At 39.0% G+C, this 26,469-nt stretch overlaps 2 protein-coding genes across 9 annotated transcripts in view; one reads left to right on the top strand and one right to left on the bottom strand.

Annotated features, from left to right (window-relative positions):
• CRACD (capping protein inhibiting regulator of actin dynamics) overlaps positions 1-5,605 on the top strand; it is a 125,482-nt gene extending 119,877 nt beyond the window's left edge. For all 4 annotated transcript variants that reach the window (XM_068680375.1, XM_068680377.1, XM_068680378.1 and 1 more), the window contains one exon: positions 2,388-5,605. In XM_068680375.1, coding sequence (XP_068536476.1) covers positions 2,388-2,548 — 161 coding nt within the window. In that variant the 3' untranslated portion in view covers positions 2,549-5,605. The remainder of the gene's footprint in view (positions 1-2,387) is intronic.
• A 352-nt stretch (positions 5,606-5,957) lies between these two features.
• Positions 5,958-25,474, bottom strand: AASDH (aminoadipate-semialdehyde dehydrogenase). 5 transcript variants are annotated; one of them, XM_068680379.1, is made up of 15 exons: positions 25,321-25,474; positions 23,986-24,239; positions 21,916-22,036; positions 21,116-21,456; positions 20,116-20,308; positions 18,950-19,191; positions 15,905-16,011; positions 15,073-15,245; positions 14,136-14,328; positions 13,510-13,628; positions 11,352-12,192; positions 9,940-10,103; positions 9,244-9,369; positions 8,131-8,262; positions 5,958-7,293 (listed from the first exon to the last, which is right to left on the bottom strand). In XM_068680379.1, exons 2-15 carry the CDS (start codon positions 24,213-24,215, stop codon positions 6,895-6,897), a joined length of 3,381 nt encoding a protein of 1,126 aa, XP_068536480.1. In that variant the 5' UTR covers positions 24,216-24,239; positions 25,321-25,474; the 3' UTR covers positions 5,958-6,894. The 5 variants fall into 5 exon arrangements, 4 of the variants coding, with proteins under 4 accessions (XP_068536480.1, XP_068536482.1, XP_068536481.1 ...); XM_068680381.1 differs by lacking the exon at positions 25,321-25,474 and adding an exon at positions 24,812-24,911; XM_068680380.1 differs by lacking the exon at positions 25,321-25,474 and adding an exon at positions 24,478-24,795.
• Positions 25,475-26,469: the final 995 nt, after the last annotated feature.

Below are 26,469 nucleotides of genomic sequence, written 5' to 3' on the forward strand. Positions count from 1 at the left end.
TCCTCCGGCCTTGCCATTGTTCCCCCTGGCACAGCCCCAACAGTCCTTGCTTCAGCCCCATCCCCCTTCTCAACTTGGCCCAGTCTTGTGTGCTGGCCGTTACGCTGGAAGTACATTGTTTTAATCAGCTTTTGCTAGGTTCCCCAGATCAGTAAAGTTGCAGAACTATGTCTGCTCAGAATTGCCCCAGTTCAAGTTAACAACTCAAAACAAAAATTAGGCTGTCTCCCCAAGTCATATCCAACAAGTATTTTTTGAATGAGTCTAGTGAATTTAAGGGCATTTGCTTTGCTGCAAATGCAAGTGCAGTGCTGATTTGCCTTTAGGCTGAGGGTCAGAGCAGAGCAGAAATGGTGTACCTGTGTGGGAAACAGGGCGTGTTATGTTCTCACACTTCTCTCTTTGGAGAGGAGAAATTATCTCCCAGAATATTTGGAATAAGGACGTGTGCCATTCAAAAAGACAAAAAATAACTACATTAAATTGAAGACAGCCTATCACTTTGAATTTAGGATATATTTAGTATCTACTTTGGACAGGTGGAACCAGAACCCACTACTGGACTTGTCACTTGGATAAAGTGAATATTCATAAATAATATTCATACCTTATGTATTCAAAAGGCAGAAACATGAAAACAAATGCTTCCCCAAAGGTCATGGCATTTGGAGTGATTGTTGAAATGTGAGATTTGTGTAATATTTCTCTAGCCAACATTAGTTCTAGGCAAAAGGTTTTGAAGAAGACTATGGATAAATAATGAAGAAACCTTTTTACAGGGTAGGCTGTAAATAATGGGGGCTGCTTTGGAAGTAAAGTGTTAATACTTGTTAGCTAAGCATCAACAATGCCTGTAAACATGCTTAATAATGCTTGTAAAGATGCTTGTTGGCCAAAAAGGATATCTCTCAGTGTCTTTGAGAAATGTGTAGATTTGGAACGTAGTAGCATGGTTTAATAGTGGACTTTAGTACCAGGTTAAAGGTTGGGCCAGATGATCCCAGAGGTCTTCTCCAGCCTGGATGATTGTCTGATTCTAAATACACGTGTATCAGCTGTGTCTATTCAGTACCCCTCCGAGCCAAGAATTATGGGATGTAACTCTGAAAGCAGTGAGGTTACAGCTTCCTTAGCTTCCTAACAGTAAGGGCTAAAGCAGCGCCATCCCATGCCACAGACTGTTCTAAGCAGGACACAAAGGGGCACCAGGCAAACCTCTATTCAATTGGCTTAGGTGCTGCATGTCCACAGTGCAGCTGCGTGCCCGTGCAGATATGCCTGAGAACTTGTTTTGCTTGCAACATCTTACACAGATTGCCCCAAACTTTCATGCTACCTGTTAGCTTGCTTCCAGCACCCAAACTGCCTTTGGAGGCTGGCAGCTGGAAAAGCTTTAGAGCATTCCTCCCACAAGCTGCCACAGGCCTCCACTGCAGCCCTACCTGGAAAGATGCAGTGGTAAGGTACGTTGTACTGCAATATGGTGTCAGCTCTAGCAGGAAAACTCTAGCACGATAGATGATCCAAAATTAGATTAAAGAAAGACCAGGAAAAAAAATGGTCTTGGAAGGTCTGTCTGCACTAGGATATGAATTTCATGAGGAAATTCAAGAGGAATTGCCAATTATGTTAAAGTGAAAGCCTGACTGTTGGCTCTAAGGGAAATAGTGACTGGGTACCCATGTGATGCTGTCTACATTTGGAGTTAGGTAGCCATTACCAACAGCACAAGTATAATGTAAGCCAGCGTTTCTTTACTATGGATGACAGCACTGATTTAGGTTTCCCACAATTAGGAGAGCATTTAAAACAGAAGACCAGGCTAGAACACATTTAGAATAAGGTTGCTGAGATCTCCTGTAAGGACCTTTAAAAAAATTTTGAAAAGGTTGGTGTGCTTCCGACTTGCACATAAATCTCGTGCAACAAGAACTCTAATAGCCATTAAAATAGCATAGATTACCACAACCTTTAAAATTACTAGCTTTTCGAAGTGTCTGTCTGCAGCAGTACGTTAGTAGCAGTATGCTACTGTTCATTTAGTAGTTAGTTAAAAATACATCATTAAAGTTACACTAAGAAGAAAAAGAATATTTTTGCAATGCATGCAATTTTACAGCTTTTTAAAACATTCAAAACCTGACAGTGGAACACAACTTCAAGTAATTTGTACTAAATACATTTAACAAAAAAAGATTTTTGGCTTAAAAAGAAATGGATAAGAGACTAATGAGTTAGTAATAGTAAATAGTATGATTTAGAAGGTTGGAAAGCAGTGTGATAAAACAGAACATCTTCCAGAGAAAAGAAATCTCTGTAACTGTGACAAAATACTGGGTTTAAGTAACGTTTGTTTTGTCTCTCCCTCCCCCCTCTGTCACAAACAGTGGAAATTTCTGATTCTGTTCCATCAAACCCACTGGCAAAAGAGGTGGCCAAGAGATTCTCCACGCCTGATGCTAACCCTGTGTCAACAGAACCAGCCTGGCTTGCGTTAGCCAAAAGGAAAGCAAAAGCCTGGAGTGACTGTCCACAGATCATAAAGTAAACCATACAATTACGTCTTATTGCTGCCTATTAATTGCTTTCTTTTTATTTATTCAGCTTTTTACACATGACAAACCTGAAAATGCATGTATTGAAGAACTGAAAACTGAACTGATTACCATTTTGCTCTAGCTCACTGTAAAGTGTACTCAAGTCGTATATTCCATTGCTTTGACAAATAGCTAAATGAGGTCACATGCAAATTTCAGAGCCAGTCTCTCAAAAATTCAAGAATGCTCAGATACTGGATGTAAATTTTAGCTGGTATCATCAGAAGGAGCAGAACTTAAGAAGCTCCTTAAATTCTCTGAGTATTTGGTTCTGCAATTTTAGATCTCTGCTAAGTGGAGATCTCAGAAAAGCTTTTCAACACTCCATTGTTGAAAATTTATGCAAGATGCATGTTCCCTTCTCTTATTCCTAAATTTTCTTAAATGTTAAACTGTATGAACTGTCAGTTCTACCTGCTATTTGAAAGCTTCTTACCTAATGAACTTTGGGAAACATTTTTCCACCTGCAAACGATAAATAAGGACCATCCAAATGCTGAGGTAATTTCTTTCATCATAGCATTAATGTATTATGTCTATATTCTCTCACTCCTAGCAAGGAAAACAAAACAATTCATCCAACTTTATAAAAATTACTTGTTAAACAGAAGTCAGAAAGTTTTCAGAAAGAAGCCTCTATTCTCTACAACTACTTGAAAGGAGGCTGCAGTGAGGAAGGTGTTGGTCTTTTTTCCTCAGGTGACAAGCAAAAGGACACAAGGACACAGTCTCCGTTGTGCCAGGGAGGTTTAGATTGGACGTTAGGGAAGATTTCCTTCACAGAGAGGACGGTCAAGCATTGGGACGGGCTGCCCAGGGCACTGGTGGAGTCCTCATCCCTGGAGGTATTTAAGAGATGTGTGGGCACGGCCCGAAGGGGCACAGTTTACTGGTGGGACTTGGCAGGTCAGGTTGGTGGCTGGACTTGGTGACCTGCAGGGTCTTTTCCAACCTGGCTGACTAAGCCAGAGGCAGTGTTTATTCAGGTCATTTAAGCGCATTACTGGTTCTGTGCTTGGCCATGTTTAAGATGCGTACAGACAGCGATTGCAGATTAAAACTCGAAATCAATTGTCTGGGACTGAAGTAAGTAAAACTATTCCTGTGCTCCTGTACGTCTAGAATTAGTCTCATCAAGTTCCCACAGGAATAAGATTGCATGACTGGATTCAACTGAAACCTGAAAGCTCAGTCAGTGACATCTCTAAAGTTTTAACTCTGCGTTCTTCCTGATTTTACTTCATGTGCAGCTTTAGGTGGTTCAGATAACTTCCCATGCTTTGACCAAGACAGCCAGCAGACTTCAGAAAGTGTTTTTGTACCTCTCCCAAGTAAGTGCTTACTTACCCCCATCTGGGGTACCTGCTGGGGCAGATTCTTTGTTACTTCTTTGTACCTAAAATAGAAGTGTTCATTCCCAACCTATTACAAAAATGGAAAAAGTCCATCATTTTACTATCCTTAATATCCCACAGAAATATCTGTGTCTACATTTTTAAAGTAATTCTAGTAAATATATTTGTAACACTCCCGAGTTTGTTTTTCAGGGAAGTTTTTAAGTTTGAACATCTCCTTGTAATAAGGCTCAAGGGAACCTTTAAATCTAAAACATTTTAAAGGGAGATATTTTCGTGAGATAAGTTGCATCATTATAGATTCACACATATTCCATGGAAGTATTTTAGCCAAACTGCTGTATGCAGCATGAGTAGCAGCACTTTAAATTATGCAGAAAACAGAATGAAACCTGCCATAGCCTCCCATTCCAAAAATCAAAAAGGGCTTGTCCACAAAGTCATTACTGAATACTCTATTTCCTATCAAAGCAAAAACAAAGGTTCAGTATCATGGTTACAACAGCACAAACACAAAGGATGCATTAGATTGAGTAGCTGTGCAGCAGCAAGACGTTTTTTCTTGTGTCTCTTTTAAGCCATCAGTTTTACTGTTTTATATTTAAAACCAGAATCTCTAAAGTAACTTTTTTTCTCTTAATATAAGTATTTTAAATGTTTTGTACAGAGATGGGGCAATGCTGTTCTCAAATATTTGGAAAAAAATACTTAACATCTTCAAAATAAAAATCTCTGCAAGCTTATCTGAGAAAGAATTGGGCCCATTAGTGTCTTTGCTCTGCTAGCACCACGAATTAGTGCTGCTTAAGTCTGATTTACACTTTTTTTCTGAGTTTATAAGCCTGCACTATTTGTAATTACAAGAACTAGACTGCCTGAAACCCATCTTCAGGATTATTTCTTGGGACAGGAATCCAGGCAGAAATACAGAGACGGTGAAGTAAATCAGGATTGAAGTATTCCAAAAAGCATAGCATAATTAGGTGCTATTGTGCATGACGTGATGATGCAATTTTCCAATACAATACACTTAGAGCACATAAAAAAGAGCTTTCATTAAGGATGGTCTTAATCTAAAGCTTCAAAGCAGAAGTTGTTTTCAACTATAAAGGTATCTAGTGTAATAATGGAAACTGTATTCTGTACAGTACTTGGTGGAAACATTTCTAAAGTGTACATGTTTAACAGTGACATTTCATGTTAAATTAACAAAAATTTGCACTAAATACCAATGAAGTGAAGTGTTACTTTGCTTTATCTTTGTTGCAACCATTACTGATAAAGTGTTGGGAATCTGTAAGAAGAAAAAAAAAAAAAGAAACAAAAAACAAAAAAAAAAAACACAACAAACCACCAAAACATTACTACTGACTTTAAAACAGCAAAAATGTTTTAAGAACCGAACAAACCACTATGTAGTATATTGTCTCGATTTTTTGTAACTTAAACACATGAAATACCATTTCTTCTGACAAGGTTATATATGATTAACCTCTATGTTCATATAGTAATGTATAAAAACTATAAGATGTATAATTGTGGGGTATTTGTTGTGTACTTTTTTAATTTTTCAAATGTTTTAAAGTGCAATTGTTTATTATACTTATGTCATTTTAATTCTTATTAAACTATAACCCAGTCAAAATTATCTAAGCAAGGGTGTATCAATTCTGTGTCTCTTGTTGGTATCTCTAGTTCAGGTTTGCTTTATAATAGACCTTGTAGTGCCACAAGTGTCTTGCTGATGCTTTTCTGTTAACAATAAAATGGAGGAATGAGACATGATGAAGTAAAAAGTAAATGAGAATTTGAAGAGGCTAAGTTAACTCAGGCTGTTAGAATTTAAAGGAGATGGCGCATGAGAAGGAAATAATAGCTTCCACAAGAGTTCTTGCAGAAGACTCGTAATCAGGAAGACACTCAGAGTTTAAGTGTACTTTTGTCTGCAAATACTCGATCTGCATTACTGGCACTAATTCTTTTTAAGGGGTTAAGGACAACCAAAAAAATCTACACAATCCTTTATTAATAGTTCTCTGTAAATACATTGTAAAGAGCATTAATTCAAATTTCTTCAAAAATGATTTGGCAAACATTGACTTGAACACTATACACTTCACCTTGGAACTCGTACAGTAACTTGTCACTGCCATGTAATAAATACACACAGCAAAGTACCTGTCCACTTCAGAATAGAGGAAGTAACTCGTGCTGACTTTAATGGAGTTTGAAAGTATATGCCTGGCTGAACTGAAGCCAGGGAGGGCTCAGGCTTGCACAAGATTAATTATGTAGCTTATACAAACTATAACAAAAAGTCATTACTCCCAAGTCCACGGCATGCAGGATATGTACTTAGAAATCATCTGAAAAGTTAGAATCAACAAAGGACTTTGGTTACCTTGCCATGGAATAGAAACCCAGTCAAACCAGATAAACGCCAGCCCAACATATGGAAGAGCCAGGCACAGGCTGGGCCGAAAGCAGCACGGGAGAGAAGTGAGGCTGGATCCTAGGAAAGAACACGTTCCTCCCTCATCAAGACAAGCACATTAATTCAAGTTGCACGGTACTGCACCTTACCCCAGCTTCTCCCAATTGTCTAAGTGCTTGAAGCCCAACTACTACCTATTAACTTCCCACTGCACCTGTAAAAAGCACAACACTTGTATCCAAACCATTTCTTTCATGAACCTGAGCTGGGAAGTGGGGAAGGGACAGTGTAACTTTGGGCTAGGTGCTGAGCAGCCAGCCTTCAGTCAGTACAGCAAGTCAACGAGCATCACTTACCTGCTCTGGCTGTTGCCGTGGTGCAAAATGCTACCTGAGAAGTCTGCAAAGAGAATCTCTTGTCTTCAGCAAAGCAGGCGGAGGAGGTAGACAGCACCTGTGAGTTCTTAATGTACAGATGTAAACAACACAAAAGTAGCAGCCTAACATCCTCATTGTTCTTTTTCTCCTGTTATACACAAATCTAGGCAATAAACATAATCGTTTCTACAGCCAACAACAAGCTTTGTTCCCCATACTACCGGGGAAGAGAAAACTTCTCCTGGAAGCTTAGCTACTCCTTCTGCTGTGCCGCTCTTGGCATTCAGGATCCACACCGTGCCATCTGTAGATACTGCTGCCAAAAGTATTTTGTTCTTTAAGTCATCGCTTTGGAAAACAAATGGTGTTCCATATACACTTGAAGTGGCTTCAAATTTCCACAGTAAATTACCCTCCGTATTACAACAGTAGATAAAGCGATCATGGGAGCCAAAAAATATTTCTTGCTTAGTTAAAGTTGAGATGCACGGAGATGAAAACACCGGTCCATTAGTGGGAAACTGCCAAACCTACAGAAATAACATAACCACCCATTAGCACAGGTCGGTCACATTTTCAGTATGACAGCAACTCTGTTTTTTTAGTAACTAGTTGTTGACAGGAGAGCATGTTATTTCAAGAGCATAAGAGGTTTTGGTGAGGGCTGGTAAATACTTGTCACATTACAAGTTAAGCTTTACACACAGTAAGTGATAAAAGACTCATTAAACAGATACGCAAGAGTTGCTACCTTCTGTGAGGCACACATAAAATGGACAACTTGGGAAAAGAATACTCTAGGCCCATTGTAACTGAATTAGTAATGAAAGTTATGAATTTATGAACTGTTACCACACTGTAACCACATTATGGTACCAAACCACACTCATCATGGAGGAACTAAAAAAATATTCTCATTTAATTGAATGTGAAGGCTGATATATCGTGCCAGAATTATGATTTGCAGCATCTCTGCCATGATGCCAGTATTTTTTTATAAATAAATACACATTCTAAGAAACCTTAGCTTCTGAACACCCACCACGTATAAAGAGATGCTTTAAACATTCTTGAAAAACTTCAAAAACAAAAGTAAACCATTCTATTTGTTGGCACTGCCCTGGCACTACCATTTGCTCTGGGTGTATGCTCTAAACTATCTATTTCTATCTCAGTAATGGGCTGGCTGTCGTACTGATTTTCTGCTTTCTCCACTCTATAAAAATAAATACATTCTTGCATTCGGTTCTCAAAAAGGTATGTGGTAATCATTAAACCTCAGAAAACCGGATTAGTAAAGCATCTCATGCAGTGTTTTGTGATGAACATTTAAAAAGCACAAGAAGGCCAACAGCAGCAGCTTTTACCTTTTCCCCAGAGTGAGTGTAACAATACAAGTTTCCATCCACGCATCCAACACAAACACACTTCTCGTTGCAGTGAGGAGAGGAGAAAAGTGGTTTTCCCAGGAAGCTTTTCCAAATCTTATTCCCCGTCACCTGTAAATGGCAGTGTGCAGTATGATGCTTAAGACAACTGTAAGCAGCTGCACAAAATGACCCTTCCTTCACAGCTTGACCCAGCCCTTAAGAAAGAGAGAAAAAAGGCCTCTTCCAACCAGAATGCACACCAGAAGCAAACCTCTAAAAATACTATTCAGACAAAATGTTTAGCACATTCCCTGGGATACTCATTGCCCCCTATTCCACCTTTCTCTTTCTTCCCCTAGGCAAAACAGTAATATTAATAACAAAGCAGTAGTAGTAGCAGTTTCAAGAATGACAGATTCATTTTTAATTCCACTCCCAGCTCCTCAGTATGTGAAAAGGGTCAGTGAAGGAGAGAATATCTTGTAAATAAGCTGTATGAATTATGACTTGCATTATTATAAACTATAAATACTGCAGGAAATGCTGCAACCCACAATCCATGATTGTCACAATGATATCCTATTGTTATAAATCACTTGGCGTTACAGCTGGAGTTCTCAACTACCTCTTACTCAGAATTAAGAAAAAAAATATTTTCTTATCCACAGCCCACTAGAGCTGCAAAACCACACATTTGTCTGCTAACACTAGAGGCAGACGGGAACCACTTAGGTACTACTGAGGAAATGTGGAGCAGGGAAGGTAAAGATGGCCAGGACTGATGTGGGGTTGTGAGTGCTGAACACCACAAATACAGGTTTAACTAATAATGTGGCATGTGGGATCAGAAGACTGATTCCAACTTCAGCCTACAGTCAGCACGCAAATTCAAGCAAGTCACTTCAATTCCCTTTGTTACCGGACCCTTTTTTGCAATACAGGAATTGTTATAGTGACCTTGTGTATAGGCTCTCAAGTGAAAAAGATTTCATTGTAACATCAGATCATGTGATTTCCTTCATCAGAAAAGTGCTCTTAACTTCAGAAATGCATTTTGGTTTAACCTAAATTTGAGATTGGGATCAAAGACAAGCAGGCAAACATACATACCGGGTTTACAGCCAGTAAGAGTCCTCCTAGTGTAGCAACATAAATGTGATGTGGAGAAGAACTTAGACAGGGAGAGGAAAACACAGCTCCACCTTCGCAATGCAATTTCCATATACACACCTTTTTCTGTAAGCACAAGAAAAAGAATTACAATTGGAGTTCAAGCTCGGAATGTTTACAAAGACCTTCTAAAGTCAAAGCTTATTAAACAGTGTGTTTACTTACTAATTAGGAAATTTAAGATATAATTTACATGCTATTATAGCAACTCATATGTCATTAGCCACTTTCTTTTCTAGTAAATATGAGAAAACATGCTAACCAACCAGTAGTATCTCCCCCTCTTGTTTTCCTTCTCCTCCAATCTGCTCTTTCAAAACCTAAGATTCTCTTTCCACCACTAAGCCACAGTGTGGCTTTTTTTTTTTTTTTCCAGCTGGGCACCCTATTCTGAAACATCCACAGGTCATTCAGTAACTGAGAAGCTCAAGATGTGGCTTCACCCAGGAACAGGAGAACATCACTAAAACTATTACTACCACATAATCCTAACCCCACTTCCAGCAGGCAAAACTTTCTCAAAAGTTTGATTGGAGTGGTGAGAAGATGAACACTAGTATTCATTTGGTGTGCTACAGATAGGGTCTAATTTGGATATTGGCTCTGCTATACAGAAAGGTCAGCCAGTGTGCTCACATAAATATCCAAAGCATACAGGTGTTGGTCATGCGATCCTATGTAGACCAATCCGCTGGAAGGATCTACAACTGCAGAGCTTTTCACGGTGTCTTCTGTGACAAAAGCCCAGTGGGTTTCTCCATCGCTGCTCTGCAGCACGTACACTAAGCCGTCATAACAGCCTGTATCCGACAAAACACAACCATGGAGAAAAAAAAGCATAATAAATATTTGTATTTATGCTGTCATTTATGCTTTTAGCTGCATCATTACATTGGAAAGAAATAAGATGACTTAGGAGATAGAGTTTCAAAATTTTTTCCAAAGCTACTCCTTGAAGTTGATCATTCAAACTCGAAGTTGAGTCTGCTACACTCAAAGACGATCACTCTGTGTGTTCCTTCCAGGTGACATTCAGAATATAGTTATTTCATTGCCTTTCTACCAATTTTTACAATAATAATATTAGAAGAAAGTAGAGTTGCTGAAAAGGGAGAAGATTTTTTTTAATCCTCTCTCTCTAATTTTCCTGTATGAAAACAAGGATGCTAAAAAAATAAAGTTTGTATGTTTTCTAATGAAAACTATAGTTATAGAAACTTTTGATCTTAAGAAACATTCAATTTTGTTGTCAGAGTAAACAATCAAAGTAGTAGAAAAAAATGGCAATGTTAGCTTTGCATAAAAACTTCATCATCTGGACGTCTGTGCTCACCAGTGATGTATGCACTCTAGCTAAAAAGATAATGCTAAGACGAATAATGTTAACTCTGTTGGCAACAGATCTGATAAAAAATAGAGCACACTGGTCCTAACTGACAAAGTTTATATAAAGTCAGTGCTACACATCAACAGCCAACAGTCCTTAAAATTCACACACAATGATGGATTAAAACCTTCCTTTTCCAAAGTCATGTTTAAAAACAAGAAGCTACGCAAACACGTCCATGTTACTTATATTTACAGATACATAGTTAAAGGAGATTATTCTTCATAGTTTAATTATCTGGGGCACCATGTAATAACTTCTATACCTATCAATATTCAAAGACACTTTAAGACTGTATCACCTTTCCATACTTTTTTAAAAAACAGTGTAATGGTCACACCTCAATCAACCACTGAAAAGAAACTGAACCTACTGTTTATTCCTTAACAAGGCCTTTCTAATAAATTCACACAAAATCACCCAGAACTGCATAGTATGTTAAGTAACCCCCATAACAGGTTATCATGAAACCCAAATTACTTATTCCTTCTATTTTTGTCTTACAATAAACTAGTCCTGAAGCAGACACGCAAGCTGATGGATAGGTATGATGATAGGTATAATGGAAGTCATTCAGAGGGAAGAAATAAGGTTCTAAGTTACTCATTTCATATTTAACAGAAAAAGGACTCTGAAACGAAGGCTAAAACAGAAGACATACCGACGATGATGAAATTCCCACACTTAGATATGCAGGCAGAAGATTCAATACGATCTCCAAGGGTCTTCTCCCACTTTATTTCTCCCAAATCTAGATCAATGGCCTGCATTGTGTGAGAGTGAGAGCCAACATATACAGAGGCAGACATTTCATCTTTAAATGGTATTATAACCAACGGCGATGCATCAACACATTTTCTTGTATTTGACTTCCACCTTGTGCATAATGTCAATTCTGCTGTTGTTATGTGACTACATTCTGCATGGAGCTGCTGCACAGAGCTACAGTCAGTTTTATTTGCCTTGTTGTTAATTGTTAAAATTCCATTTTTCTCCATGTCATGCCCTTGCACATGGCTGTTCATTATACTTGGAGACGCTAAATGCAGAAGGGATGGTTCTTGTAGCGGCTCCACTCCTACCTGTGCTGTATTACTGGGTTGCATTAAAGACTTGGTGAAATGCATAGAAAGAAAATGATTTCCTCTGCTCAGTGCAATAAATGAAATTAATCCAGGAACAACTTTAAGATATCTTTCAGATTTCAATTTACCATATTTTCCATGGATTTCCTCTCCATTGTTCTCACTTAGTTTTCTTTTCAAAACATTGTCATTATTTATTAGCTGGTCTTCATCTGGAAACACGGTTTTAAGAATATGTGTATAAACCTGTTCGATCGTGCGGCTGAGAATAACCTCCAGGAGTCCAGGCACAGCTCTGCCTATGAGCACCTCAATTTCATCATAAAATTGAAGAGCCTTTAAGGAGTCTCCACCACTGTGAAGAAATACTGCGTCTCTAGAAATTCCACTGGAATCACCTAGGAAACCCAGAACAGACTAGAGAAAAGAAGGAAAAAGGTAACAGTTCATGAATCTTCCACCACGTCACAAAGAAAAGCTTAAGTCAGGAAATATTCTACTGAATACACAGAAGTCCCACTAAAAATTAACAGGAACTGAGGAAAGTCAGTTCCTCTGAAACTTTGCAGAGATACTGACAGAATACAAGCTGGGAAGGAACAGGAGAAGGTGGGAACAGGGAGATACTAGTTCAATACTACACTTTCTTTTGCTCATTTCCAATTCTACAGTATAAGGAACTGAAGCAGAATGTGCTGTATTTTTGTTGGCTATTTTCAATCTCAATACCATTTACTAATGACACCTACATTATTTCTCAGATAAAATATAGATGCCTTTAGATAAAATTGGTTTTTAGTAAGATTTATGTAAACCAGTATCTTTTGCTTTTGAATGATTTAAGTAACCTATTTATCTACCTTCTTTTGAAGCTATAACCCCTTCCAATTCACAAAGGATTATGGATTCAGCATTGTTATTACAACAAACAGCAATTATTACATGTCTTCCGTCACTGCACTCCCTGCTTCCTAAATCTAGTTATGAAGTCCCAAACCTCTGTTTTTGGAGGCTGCATTCTACTGTTCAAACTAGATCTAGGGCACGTCCCATCCCCTTGGTTATATTTCTATAGCCACCAATACAGTGAAGTATCAGCACAGGCACAGCAAACTGCATCACCAACTTCCTTCTGCATGTATGTATTCAAGTCCTAGCCACAGCAGATCAGGTGAAACTTAGGAGTATACCTTTCAAAAAAACCTAATACTGTTTGGTGTCACATTTGACTACTTTGAAAAATAAGCCTTTACCAAAGAAGTTTAGGAACAATACAGTGAGACGGTCCAAGAGATAATTACACAATTGTGCCACCTATTTAAAAAAAGACTCTTCAGTTCGTAATTATCGTTAGAAATAAGAAACTCTACTAACACAGTAGCTATTTTGTACAAAATTTCCACGTCCCAGTTCCTTGTTTCCCTTAGGGATACCTTACTTGGCAAATGCAGCAGTATTCAAAAAGCTACTGACAGATTACATCCTTCCTATGCTAATTGCTGATACCTTCACAGTCTGCAGCTTTATCTGATACAGAAACATAAATGAATCCCTCCTGGCCATTACAGAGCAACTATATTTAAGTATTAACTGAACAGAAAGAGCTGTAATACTTGAATGTATAGGCAGCAAGAATGTTCTGGCTGCATTAGTCATACTTCTTAAAACTGTTTAATTCCTGACACATGTATAATGATCCACTTGCAAAGATAAAAAGGCAGCTCAAAATACTACCTTCCATAAATACTGCAATCTTTCCCACAATTCCTCTGCGCCATTCAGCTTACTGTCACGCCTTCTGGAGGTTAGATGGTTGTGGTAAATCTTGTTCAGTTCAGATATATCAACTTTGCCTTTGTAGAAAATAAAGTATGATTTTTTTCATTGCTTTTCAGCATTTACACTTCCAAAGCTTGCTCTCCCCAAATAGTTGTCTTACTCTCTTACAGGCTTACACTCAACTGCACTTTTTTTTTTTTTTTTAATCCAGTCAATTAACTACACTCAACAGAACCCAACAAGGTTTTTGAAAATTTACTGTAGCCTCCCGCGTAATCCCATCTTCAGTGCCAGATCTTTCCCTGAGAGAAGTCAGGGTTCTGTCACAGACTGCAACAGAAGTGACTGAGAAAAAACAAAAAGTGCAGTTTTAGTACTAAATTAATTTTACTGCTACTTTTTGAATCTTGAATGAAACATTATCAAGCACACGTAATACATGGTCAAGATTTCCTAACTAGGTGTTAGGTGTTATCTGCTCCGTGTGTTTAAAAGGTATGACAGTGGTCATTGAAGAAAGGAAAAAAAAAAGAATGGAGACCATTCAAGTATGTGGCAAGGGTACTTATAGTTTCACTTACCATGTGATGTTAAAGGCAAAGATTTAATCTGTACAAGCTCATCAGGAATTGCGTGAGCTGGCAGATGTTTCTGAAGTTCTTGAAGAGTTTCTCTCTCTTCTAAATCACCACTGGGCACAACAAATAGGATAAGTTTTTCCTGCTGATACCAGGTCACTGCACAAGCTTCTACCTGACAAAGATCTTCAGCAGCCTGTAATTAAGAAATATTATTTTTGTTTTGAAATGCAGTTTATCAAAAGACCATGCAAGCACTGCAGTAAGCCATTTGAAAATTTTCATCTGCATATACAGTTTTCAATTCTGTTGGAATAAAACATACAACAAAATAGATTTCTAAGAATACAAAACCAAACTCCTCCCTTCTAGGTACCTCTATTACATGACCAGGTTTTTGATACTACATCCTCCTAATTTCTTCAAGACTTCTAAAAATCATCTGAAAATGAGTACATACAGATTTCTGGTGGTAATGATGCATGAGCATTATCCCTGCTCTTCTGTACTGGCATACTCTACTCATTAGCATCATAGAACCACAGAACCATTTAGGTTGGAAGAGACCTCTAAGATCACCCAGTCCAACCTTTAACCTAGCACTGCCAAGCCCACTGAACCATGTGGCTAAGCTCTGCATCTACACGTTTTTTGAAGACCCCTAGGGATGGCAACTCCACCACTTCCCCCAGGCAGCCTGTTCCAATACTTCACACCCCATTCAGTGAAGAATTTTTACCAAATATCCAACTTAAATCTCCCCTGGCACAACTAAAGGCCATTTCCTCTTATCACTTAGTGCTTAGGAGAAGAGCCCCACCTCACTATAGCCTCCTTTAAGGTAATTGGAGAGAGCAACGAGGTCTCCCCAAGCCTTTTCTCCAGGCTAAACAACCTCAGCTCCCTCAGCCACTCTGCATAACATTAGATGTTATATTACCTGCTGCAAACATTCAATATTAAAACGTTTGCCATGACGTTTAATCTGATTGTCTTTCCGACCCAAGAAGACCATCTGCGCGTTCTGCACTCTTACAAAATCCCCTGTTTCTCTCATTGTTCCTGGGGGTACAGTTATCTCATCATCAAGAAAGCAGATTCGTTCTTCACCACCTACACAAGAAAAGACCGTGGTCATTATTAAATGGCTAACTGTAAATGAAATTATTATGAAAATACTGAGTGTTTTATTAAATTATCCTAAATGCTAGCAAGCATTATAAATAGCAAAAGTTTATCATCAATGTCTAAACTTCTACACTGTACCAATTGGCCTATACAGTTAATTCAGTTACAACATGTAAATTATTACAGCTGAGCATCAAAATTGCAAGCAGGAAAAAAAGATAATCAGTATAATGAAAGCAGCATGCAGATAAAATGGTGATAATTTCCTGTCCATCATTCCAACAACCTAAAATGCCATCAAGGTTCCCAGCCCAGTGGGAACCAGAGGGGGTTCTTCACGGAGAGGGTGGTTGCACACTGGAACAGGCTCCCCAGGGAAGTGGTCACTGCACCGAGCCTGTCTGAATTTAAGAAGAGATTGGACTGTGCACTTAGTCACATGGTCTGAACTTTTGGGTAGACCTGTGCGGTGTCAAGAGTTGGACTTGATGATCCTTAAGGGTCCCTTCCAACTCAGGATATTCTATGATTCTATGAATTTACAGTGTTACGTTAATCTGTTTTACACCAAGTAAAAAAAATCAACATATTACTAAAAACCAATTAGGAAAAGTATCTTAGAAGAACAAAAAATATAAAATAACCTATAAATACTTGTCCTTCGCCTTCTAGAACTGCAGAACCGTTGTCGTCTCTGACCTCAACTGTTGTTCCAAGGAGTGGTGATCCCAAAGGTACAGAGAAGTCAGTTCTAAATATATTGAAGAGAGAAGCAATAAAAATCTTTTCCTTTCTGAACACAAAACAACCATTCCAGGAATTATGTAACATACAGTCTTTTAAATGTTTGGTATCAGGGCAAAAGTAGATAGTTGGGGCTTCTTTCTACAAATATTTATTCTTAAAGAACTGTTTTATTTGTTCAAAATTAAAAACTTCATCAATGTGCATGGGTTTCATTATCATATTCAAAAAAACACCCATAAAATGAAAATAAGAAAAGAATAGAAAGTACCCAAAAGAATAGAAAATAAGGCTTAATGGATCATGAAATCCCCTGAGAGTACCCTGAGTTTCTGCCAGCTCTTAAGTCCCCCTGGTTGAACCTCTATCACATTCAACCATTATGAACACATACAAACACTTTCTAATTCATTCTTTCCCTACCCTAGTTTGAGCTTTTATTCTTGTTGGTTACTGATATTGTGTCAATGAATACAGATGACTCTTCCAGAAAAACCTGAAATAAAAGGAACAGTAATTTCAATATCATGTATCCTATTACAGAATTCTTCCATTGAACTGCAGACCAACTCATTCCTTTCCCTTCATTCTCCAGCTCAAGCACTCTCCAAAACCTCATTCACTGAACACAGACACTACTTCTGAGTGAAAATAGAGAATAATATATTTTTTCAGTAAAATTAAAAAAAAAAAAAAAAGAGTAACTTGAAATAATTTTGGTAATATATCAAGTTAGGCATGTGGTTCAGCTCAACTTTGATCATAAAGTCTCATATTTGAACCTAATACTCTTGTACAATTCCTGCTATTTAGGCTGTTGAAACCTCTCCTTTTTTGTTTTCTGATCAGTCAATGAATGCTTTATCCTGTGTTTGCCAAAATGCACTCAAATTTTGTGTTTTTTTGCCAACTGGGGATCTTCTTTTCTTTGCTCAGCTTCAAAATACAATGACTTGGCAAATAGGCAAGGGAAAGCATCCCTGATATTCAGCATGTTTACCCCACACCATGTGAAAGTCACAATGAAAATAAAAAAAACAAAACAAAGTAAAATATAGCAACTACAAACAAACAAAACAAGATTACTATGTATATATAAAACGGCAAAATTAAAAATAAATTCATTGTGACATTATTTTTAAGAGACTTGAGATTAGATGTTTAGTTTTTGCCAAACATACCTAAAAAGCAGGGGAGACAGACCAATAATACACTAACTTTTCTGCCGATTTTTTGATATTCTAGCATTCTCTAGAAACTGCCAGTTTTTATCATTTAGCTAGAAAAAGTAACATACCACTGCACTCCAATTGTCCTACCAATACTAAGAAGTGAAGAAGACATAAAACCATCTGTCATGTTTTTGGTCCTGGGCTGCTTACATGTTTACTGCAAAGGAACTGTAATTCCCTTGGCAGTGACACTTAGAGGAAACAGGCTGTGATGTGAAGAGTGAGAGACAACAGTCACAGACTATAAAAATTTTCAGCAATGCAACTGCACCTTAGTTTGAACTGAAAAATGACACATTATCTATCTCTGGAGCACAAACTTTGAGTAGGAAAAACAGCTTCACTGAGGAGAAGGCAATGCTTGAACTCAGAGAAACCAGAATGAAACACTAGAATCAGAAAATTTCAGTGCTGTAAAAGATCTCACGTTTTCTGCAGAACAGGTATCTAATAACGGGCCACATTTCATCGTTTCTAAGACTCCTTGCTTATTCAGTAGGAGTTTTTCAGGAGAACTTGACAACAGTTTATGACCATCCACCATTTTCAGTCTTCTGTTGTTAAAGCGCCAGGTTAATATATCACAGCATTTGTCTGAAACATCCATTTCCTAAGATGTGTCTAACTGAAGTCACGTGTGTAACACCAAGCCAGGGAATAATTACACATTTCAGAGAGCAAACAAAACACTGAGCTAACTGAAAGAACCTCTCATGGCCTTGACACTCCTGCAACTCTCTTTATGAAATACAATGAACAAAAAAAAGTCTTTAATTGAGTGAAAATAGCAGAGTGCTAAATGATGAAAAGAAAGTACTTCTGGAAGTCCAACTAAAATGACTGAAACCTTGGGTGAACCACTTTGTACAGATTTCTGCCATCTGTACTTGTCAAGTAACATCAGTGGGATCATTTGCTGAACAGTGTATTATCCCATGTCAGAAAAAAACCGTAACTAGTCTCCACTTCTTCGTTTGTGCAGTTTTAAAACTGTAGGTAAAAGCACTGTAGCAGCACGAACCACTCATATCTATTGATTACATTGGAAAGTCATCTCTGAGTATTTTTGCTTCAGATAAGTAAATCTCAGAAGCAACTTTCTAAACTTGACAGAACTAAGCCATGAACGTATCTTTGTTCAGAGGCTATGATTAAGACTTAAAGAGCCTCATTTTTCTACTCCCACTGACAGCTCGATTAGGCTTCTTCTGTTTGAAATATGCAAGATCTCACTGGAAAGGTTTCACGAGGAGCAAGAGCAGGGCTAACTGAAGTTGCTAACAGATTGGGTGGGAGCTATTTGCCTGCAGAGGTACAACACCAAGCCAGTACCACCAGAGAGCACACCCTGGACTAGGCCAGTCCAGGTCCACCAGTGGGAACACAGGCTGGGATGAGGAAGTCTAGACAGAGAGATGACCACAACAGAAACCATCACAACACACTGTGTGAAGTGGTGCTACAAGTATGCAGGATTTCAGGCTGAAGTTTTATGGTTCAAACATCAACTCAACAACTTCTTTTACTTGAGGGGGCTGTAACGATGTAAGAAATGGTCAGATTTGCCTATTTCTACATTAAAAACATATGCAACTTCTACCAGCATAAACACCGATGAGGACTCAAGTAGCCCTGGAAACAGGAGATCTGGGTTTCATTTCTACTGATTTTATCATTCACACACCAAGCCATGAAAACAATGAAATGTCCTACCTAAAATCAGCGCCAAAAACCTCTTCAGGAATCTTGTAGCAAGTGGCCCAGCTTGACACTTCGGTGATACCGTACAGATTAAAAATACTTGTTCTGTTCTCCTGGTGCTTCCAAGTTTTCAAGAGACTCAGGATGGGAAAGGCTTCACCACCAAGGGCTAGGACTCTGAGTGAAGTATCTGCAGCCAGCACCATTGATTTAATAATGTGAGCTCCAAACCTTCTGAGAAGCGTTGGTGTTGCCTGAATGATTCATGTTAAAAAAAAAAAAGATGAGAAACACCTATTACTTTTTTTTCCATATGTGTACCTCTTCTTGCTTTATATTTACTACCACATTTATGTTGTGCATCTATTTAACCTTAATCTCTGTACAGTAGATGGCATCAACCATCAGATGTCAGTATAGACTGTGCTGCTGTTGTGCAAGGTTTTATATATTGTGTGAAGCCCTTCATGAGTACTATCAGCACCAATTTACATTCTTCTGCAGAGCTTCTACTTTACCTAGCTTTAGGAAATACTTTATTACACTGCCAGGTAAAAGGCCAAGATTATTCAATCATGCTTGATTCTCACAACTTCAAGTAAATATTCAAAAATGAATTTTAAAGCTATTAAAAATGAGGTGACCTATTCCAACACAGAAGGGACAAATGAAGCTTCATATAAGCAGGAGGCCTAAAAACAAGAAATGTTGCTGGGGAATCATTCTATTTCTCTCATTATTGTAAAACAAATAAATAAATAATAAATTACTAACATTTTATCATCTTATCAATGCCACTATTTCAGTTGTATTTTCAGTACAGAGACTACCACTAAAATTCAAAAATTGTTTGAGGAAAGCCTCCAAGATCAAGTCTATTACATGGTGCTAACATGTTTCTAACAGCTTACACCATAATTTAATTAATTCTTAAGAATTAATGGATTCTTAAGATGGATGTTGGTTTTATCTTCAGTTCTTGCTTTCTGTTGTAATCTATGTGACACTTCCTTCAAACGGTAATTTGCCAAAGAGCTAACATTTTACAGAAAAAGGATGACCTCCTCTCTCCAGGAAGAACACTACTGTTGTTACTGTTTAGATTGATGAAAAAGTAACACACACTAGGAAAGGTGAGAAGTCAAACACTGAAAACAGTCATCTTAGGTGTTGCCTACCTGCAGCACTGTCACATGGTGATGGCGAAACAGAGCAGCAGACAGCTCCAAAGGCATCATTTTAACGGTGTTTGGGACTACGAGAATCGAGGCTCCACTGGTCAGTGCAATGAACAATTCAACCACAGAGGGATCAAACGTTAGAGGAGAAGCCAAGAACAGCACATCATCCGGTGTGATCTCAAATATGGATCTGAAACAAGAAAGACAGGAATTACAAACCTGATGAGAGTTGCTATAAAATCAACTAGAAGAGCAGCACGAAAGAGATTCCTCACTTTAGCAATGCCAAGGGGCTACAGATTACTCTGAATATTGTAGGCATGTTGCCTGAATATTTAGACCAGACAATTTCAGCAAGAGCTCCTGTATCAAGAACGTAACTATTGGTATAAACTAATGAGGTCCTTTTACAAGTTTATCCACCACATTACACACCAATACAGCATGCTGAAAGATCTGTTTCAACTAATGGGTGCTCATTTAAAACACAAACAAACAAAACCAAAAAAATGTTATTTCCCATAAATAGATTTTCTAGAAATTATTAAATAGAACAGAGAGGAACCCAAGGAATTAGAATTTAAAAACTACAAAAAAAATATATATATATATAATTGTGAATGAATAATTAACTTTGTTATCTGTTTCTTTTAAGCAGCAAACCAGCAATACAATATTTCCAACAGCATATTATTTGAAGTACACCCATAAAAATGAGTAAAACATATTTAAAAACAAATATATTAAAAAATCATTATAAACTTACTTTAATAATAATAATAATTTTAAAAAGTTTAAATGACACCAAGAGAAATAAAACTTTGAAAACTATTTTGAAACAGAAACACCCACAGAGAAATCTGAAAAGCAAGGGAAGGAGGAGGAAGTGAAACAGTGTTAGCAAAGACCCAATACACATCCCTCTGAAGTGCTTAGAGAGTCCCTAAATAACAAATTTGTAAAAGTTTTTAAAGGAAAAACTGAAAACCACACGTACTTAAGATGCTGAATATTTGGAACTATACATTTATGAGGTACTCTGACAATCTTGGGGGTCCCGGTAGTTCCTGATGTATGCAAGACGTAGGCTAAAGAGCAGTTCTGGCCAACATCCATGTATCCTCCTTCTGATGTTTTTACTTTGAGTTGCTCTGGGCAAACAGTATTTCCTAGCTGAGAGTTACCCATAGCCTTTAAAGGTTCATATTTACTGTTCACATTGTCTGCTTGTGAATTTACATCAGTATTGCTCCAGCTCATTTGGAAGAGAGTTAAACCCATATGTTCTACTGCAGAAGAATTGCAGGAAAACCAACCAGCGTGGGACATCTGGAATTTCTGTAAAATAAAACGAACAATTTAAACAGCAGAACTCAGGATGTGCTGTTGTTCTATCGTGTGTAATGAAACATGAAACATTTTTCACAAATAACCTGTGATTTTTCACCCCTTTGTTTTGGAGGACTTGCACCTGACAGTTTTAAGCTTATATATGTTTGTATATTAACTATGAGTAAACCCAGACTTTATAAATGAGAAAAAAACAATTACCTGAGCAAATAGTGAAAAGGAAAAACATACTAAAGAATTCCACAGAGGACAAATTTTTTTTTTTTGAATTTGGAGAAGCACTTTGTACTAATTTTAAAGATGTACTTTTCTGAATGAAAGCCTCTTGTCATGAAAAAAAAAAACAAAAACAAAAGCCCAACCAAACTTATAGAAACAGAATACAATCTGAAGAGCTAAACATTTTTAAATTGCATTTGATGCTTCTGCAGAAGCCTGAACACTTACCTTTATTTTGTCATTCTCAACAAGAATATATCGAAGATTGCTTTTCCTTATGAAGTATGTGGATAATACTGGTGGTGCATCTGGATCAATAGGAGAATAAGCAGCTGGAACCTGCAGGATTCTAACAAGACAAAAACATTGTAAATAAATAAGTAAAAATCCACGGAGAAATGAAAATTCTAGGAAAATCCATCTGAATTTAACTAATATTTTTTTTGTAACTGTAATTTTTACCCAGAGTCAGAAAATTAAGTTATAACCTAACTTTTAAATATTTTATTAGAAACAAAGTATGAAACAAATTATAATCAGTGTTGCCTTTTGGCATTTTACAGCAAGGAAAAATATTAGAGAGAGATAAGAAAATGCTAAATTCTTCTTGGCCAAGCAGGTTGGTGATGACAAGGGTAACAGTGACGTAACAGCACCATGATTTTGAAACTTCTGCTATGGACTCTGGACAGAAGTACAAGCACTCATTTATACACCTGCAACAAACTTTTTTTTTAAAAAAAAGGTGTACACACTGAATACAGCTCCTATTCTCAGTAAACAGTCTGGTAGAAGAAAATTCTGTAAACACATCAGAACTTTTTTCCCTAATAAATAGAGGAACACTTAAGTGTCATTCTGCTCTCATCCACGTTATAGTTTCAACTGTTATTTACTGCAAGCACTCCCTCTAGTGGCTCATACTTGTGTTTATTAACTCCACGGGAAGAAAAAAAAAATTAAAAAAAAAATCAGTAACTAAAATATGAAGTTTCTATAAATCTTCTAATTTCATCTTAGGCTGGGTTCCCGTGTCCAATTAGGTATACTTCCTCATTGTGCAAGTGATTTATCACTGTAATAATGACAAGATCCTGAACAAAGGCTTGGAAACTGCAGTGCTCTGCCTATTGGAATCAATACCCATTTGAGCCTGCCCTGCATTATATATAGCAGTTAATTACTCCGTGAGGATCGCTTTAAAAAAAAATCAAAATACTCTGCCAGTTCCCAAGCATATGACAAAAGAAATGTTTGTTGCTGCCCAGGGCATCAGGGCACAGAATAAGCCAGGATGGATGGGGCTACAGGCTGCCCAGTACAACCTGCTACTCCAGTGGGGTCAGCCCTGAGGCCCTTGCGCAGGACTTTGTCCAGTCAGATCTTGAAAGTCTCTGAGGACAGCGCCTGCCCAGCCTCTCTGAGCAACCCACTCCACTGCTGGACCAGGGAAAAAGTGTTTCCTTGTTAGTGAGGAAGATCCTTGGCACTTCTGGAAGGTTTACAATTACAGCACTCAGTTGATTGAGATCTTTAGTCAATTGTGATGTATCTTCTTATGCTACCATGTATTTTAGGTGCAGTGTGACAGCAGGAAAATACCAACATAGACCTCAGAAGCAAAGCTGCTGCAGTACACATCAGCTGAAGAAAACATCCTTGGGATGCTAAGATACTATGTTACATTTCAATTACTATGAAACATTTCAATTTCCTAGCTATTAAAGTAATCAATGTCTCTTTAGAGCTGCATTGCTAATTAACTTCTCCTGCAATGCTCCTGTAATGGAACTGTACCTACAGACTCATTTAGCTTAAAACGTGACATTTGTTTTCAAGACTTTATTTTTGGCTAGCAAGACAAGAATGCATTAAAAAAAAAAGTATACCTGTTTTTGAATAGGTATTTATTCTGTTAAGTCCATTTATAAACAAGTACAAAGATAGTCAATAATTCCTGATATGTCTATAAATATACTTAACCATACATTAAAGAGAATTACATACACTTTAGATCAATGAACTTAAGATTCAATAAACCTTGACATAGACTTTTCAAAGACTAAATGTAATACTGCAATATTTTTCCTTTAAGATTGCAAGACCCCAGTGCCTCCTGACTGTTAAGGAATGCTAAAAAGAAACAAAAAAGCAAGCATTTCATCTGCAGCAAAACCAACTAGTAGGTATTGCTTATGGTATTACTACATTTTTGTTGATATTAAAAACATAAACAGACTGAAAATTTACTTGATAGAGTTGACCACTAGAAATATAATACAGAATTCAAACCGTTACCCTAAGATCCAAGAGGGTAAGTTTATTCCTGGATAGCAGTAAAGGCCTATTTCACATTTTCCTTGGTGACTGCAGTGCTTTTGAAGGAAAGCTGTTAACTCCGTGGCAAGTTTAACCACTGTCGTGTATGTGTAGAAAATTGGAGGCTCATCATTGCATTGATCAAACCAAACTGCTTTTCTATCCAAGTACAGGCTAGCTGCCTGGTTCACCATCTCCTGAAGAGTCATCCCAGCTGCATTTCTTCAGGAGCCCTGGAAGATTAAAAAAGCAGACTACATTGTCATCTCCTATTTCATATATATATACACACACATACAACGGTATATTAATCAAATGACATAAATACACAAAACAGTACCAAACAGAAAAAAAGAAAAACAACTTCTCATTTAACAGAAAACACAGTGCTTCATCACAACACCTTATACTGCTAGAACGTAAAGATTGACATTTTAATCATACACCATGCTTAGGAGCACAGTAATTCACCTAGATTTAATTACAGATGTAGTTTGCTCCTCATCATCACATCTTTATAAATAAAGCTAGGCACAACTAAAACATTAATTTTAGTAATTCATAGAATCGTTAAGGCTGTAAAACACTTCCTAGATCATCTGGTCCAATCATCCCCCTACCAATGTCACCCACTAAACCATGTCCCTAAGCACCATGTCCAACCTCTCCCTAAACACTCCCAGGGACTCCACCACCTCCCTGAGCAACCCGTTCCAATTTCTGAGAATAAACGTCTCCTCGTTTCCAACCTGAAACTCCCCTGGCACAGCTTGAGGCCATTCCCTCTGGTCCTATCACTGGTTACCTGTGAGAAGAGGCCAATCCCCAGCTCCCCACAGCTTCCTTTCAGGCAGCTGAAGAGAGCAATGAGGTCTCCCCTGAGCCTTCTCTTCCCCAGCACAACCACCCCCAGCTCCCTCTGCCGCTCCTCACAGGACTCGTGCTCCAGGCCCTGCCCCAGCCTCGTAGCCCTGCTCCGGACACGCTCCAGGGCCTCAACGCCGTAAGCTGACCCCCAGCTTTACCAGCACAGGGAAACGCCGCTCACGCAGCGACCCCAACAGGCGACCCCTAAGCCTTTACCAGCGCTGCTCCCTCTGCTGCGCGTCCCTGCACCGCGGGGCCCTCCCGCCCGGCCCGCCCCAGTGGCGAGGCGGCCAGCTCCGCCCTAAGCCCCCCCGCTGTGGCCCCCCCACACCCGCACCCGCACCCGCACCCGCACCCGCACCCCCGCTGTCCCCAGCCCGCCCCCAGCCCCGCGGCCGGCGCGGACCGGGCGCCCCCAGCCCCAGCCCCGCGGCCCCCGGCTCCCACCTCAGCCAGCAGCCGCCGCTCGCCACCTCCTAGCAACCGAATGACAGCGCTTCTGATTGGTGGGACTGTTATAGCCTTGGACGACTCTCTAGTAACGCGCGCTCTCATTGGTCAGTTTCTGTCGCACTGTTCAGGCATCCGAAAGCGGCGCCCGGGCAGCGCGGGGCGGTGCCATTTTGTCCTGGGGGGGAGGAGACACCGGTGAGTGCGTTCAGCCCTGCCCGTCCTCCCCGGCAGCGCCTCCTCAGCGATGAGAAAGGGGCAAAAAGACGATGAGAGACCCTCGGGGCGGAGGGCGGGCTGAGAGGTGCGGAGCGGCCCGGCCTCGCCATTCGCACGCTGCTCGTGTCCCCCCCCCGTCCATGCAGAAGATGGTACGGGCGGCCGGGGGCGCTATGGCGGCGGGAAGGGCGCGGCCGCCATTTTGTCCAGGGGTGGCTGCGGGGAGCGTGCTGCTGGGGGGGGGGGCGGTGCGTGCTGAGGGGCCGCGGGGCCGGCAGGGGCTTCAGCGGCTGGCCCCGGATAATTTGTTTCACGGGGAGTTCATTAGGGACAAATTCGAGGCGTGCTGCCGGCAAAGGCAGCGCAGGAAGATGACGAGGAAAGCAGTTCATCGCCGTTTTTAATGTCGTGCATGGGAGGAGTTAGTGCGGCAGCGCCCGACTGTTTTGTCCCGTTTTTAAAATAACAGCGCGTTGGTAGTGGTTTCACAGAAAAACATTGAAATACAAATGGCAACACCTGGAACTGAAGTTTTGTTTTGTTTTGTTTTGTTTTCCACTCAATGCATGTGTATATCTCACAGTATGGGATTTAAAATAAATGGTATCCTGAAGCATACTTCCAGTTGTCTGTGAATAAAGTGACACTTCAAAAGTTTCTTCACTTTAAGGTCTTAAAGATTAGGCGTGTATCATTACTAAAGATCACAGTGCTTGCAGTAGCAGACCTTCCTCGTAATTTCACACGTGTTATGGGGAGGGAAAAAAGGTATTGGGATTCTTAATGAAATCAGAATTATGGTACCTAACTCACAGCACACTTAAGCAGTTATTTCCACATGTAAAAATACCATTTTTTTTCCTGAAAGTGTCTTAAGTGGCATTTTAAAATAAGTCCAAAATAAATGAAACTATTTTGCGCAAGTTT

Source organism: Anas acuta, chromosome 4 (genome assembly GCF_963932015.1).
Source record: "Anas acuta chromosome 4, bAnaAcu1.1, whole genome shotgun sequence".
Lineage (NCBI taxonomy): Eukaryota > Metazoa > Chordata > Aves > Anseriformes > Anatidae > Anas > Anas acuta.

Coding starts and splice junctions, on each gene's coding strand:
- AASDH (XM_068680379.1), bottom strand. CDS start 24,215: ATGACTCTTCAGGAGATGGTGAACCAGGCAGCTAGCCTGTACTTGGAT. Junction 16,012..18,949: donor GTTTTTGGCGCTGATTTTAG/GTAGGACATTTC, acceptor CAATATATTTAG/AACTGACTTCTCTGTACCTT. Junction 9,370..9,939: donor TGTATGCTTTGGATATTTAT/GTGAGCACACTG, acceptor TTGTGCTTACAG/AAAAAGGTGTGTATATGGAA.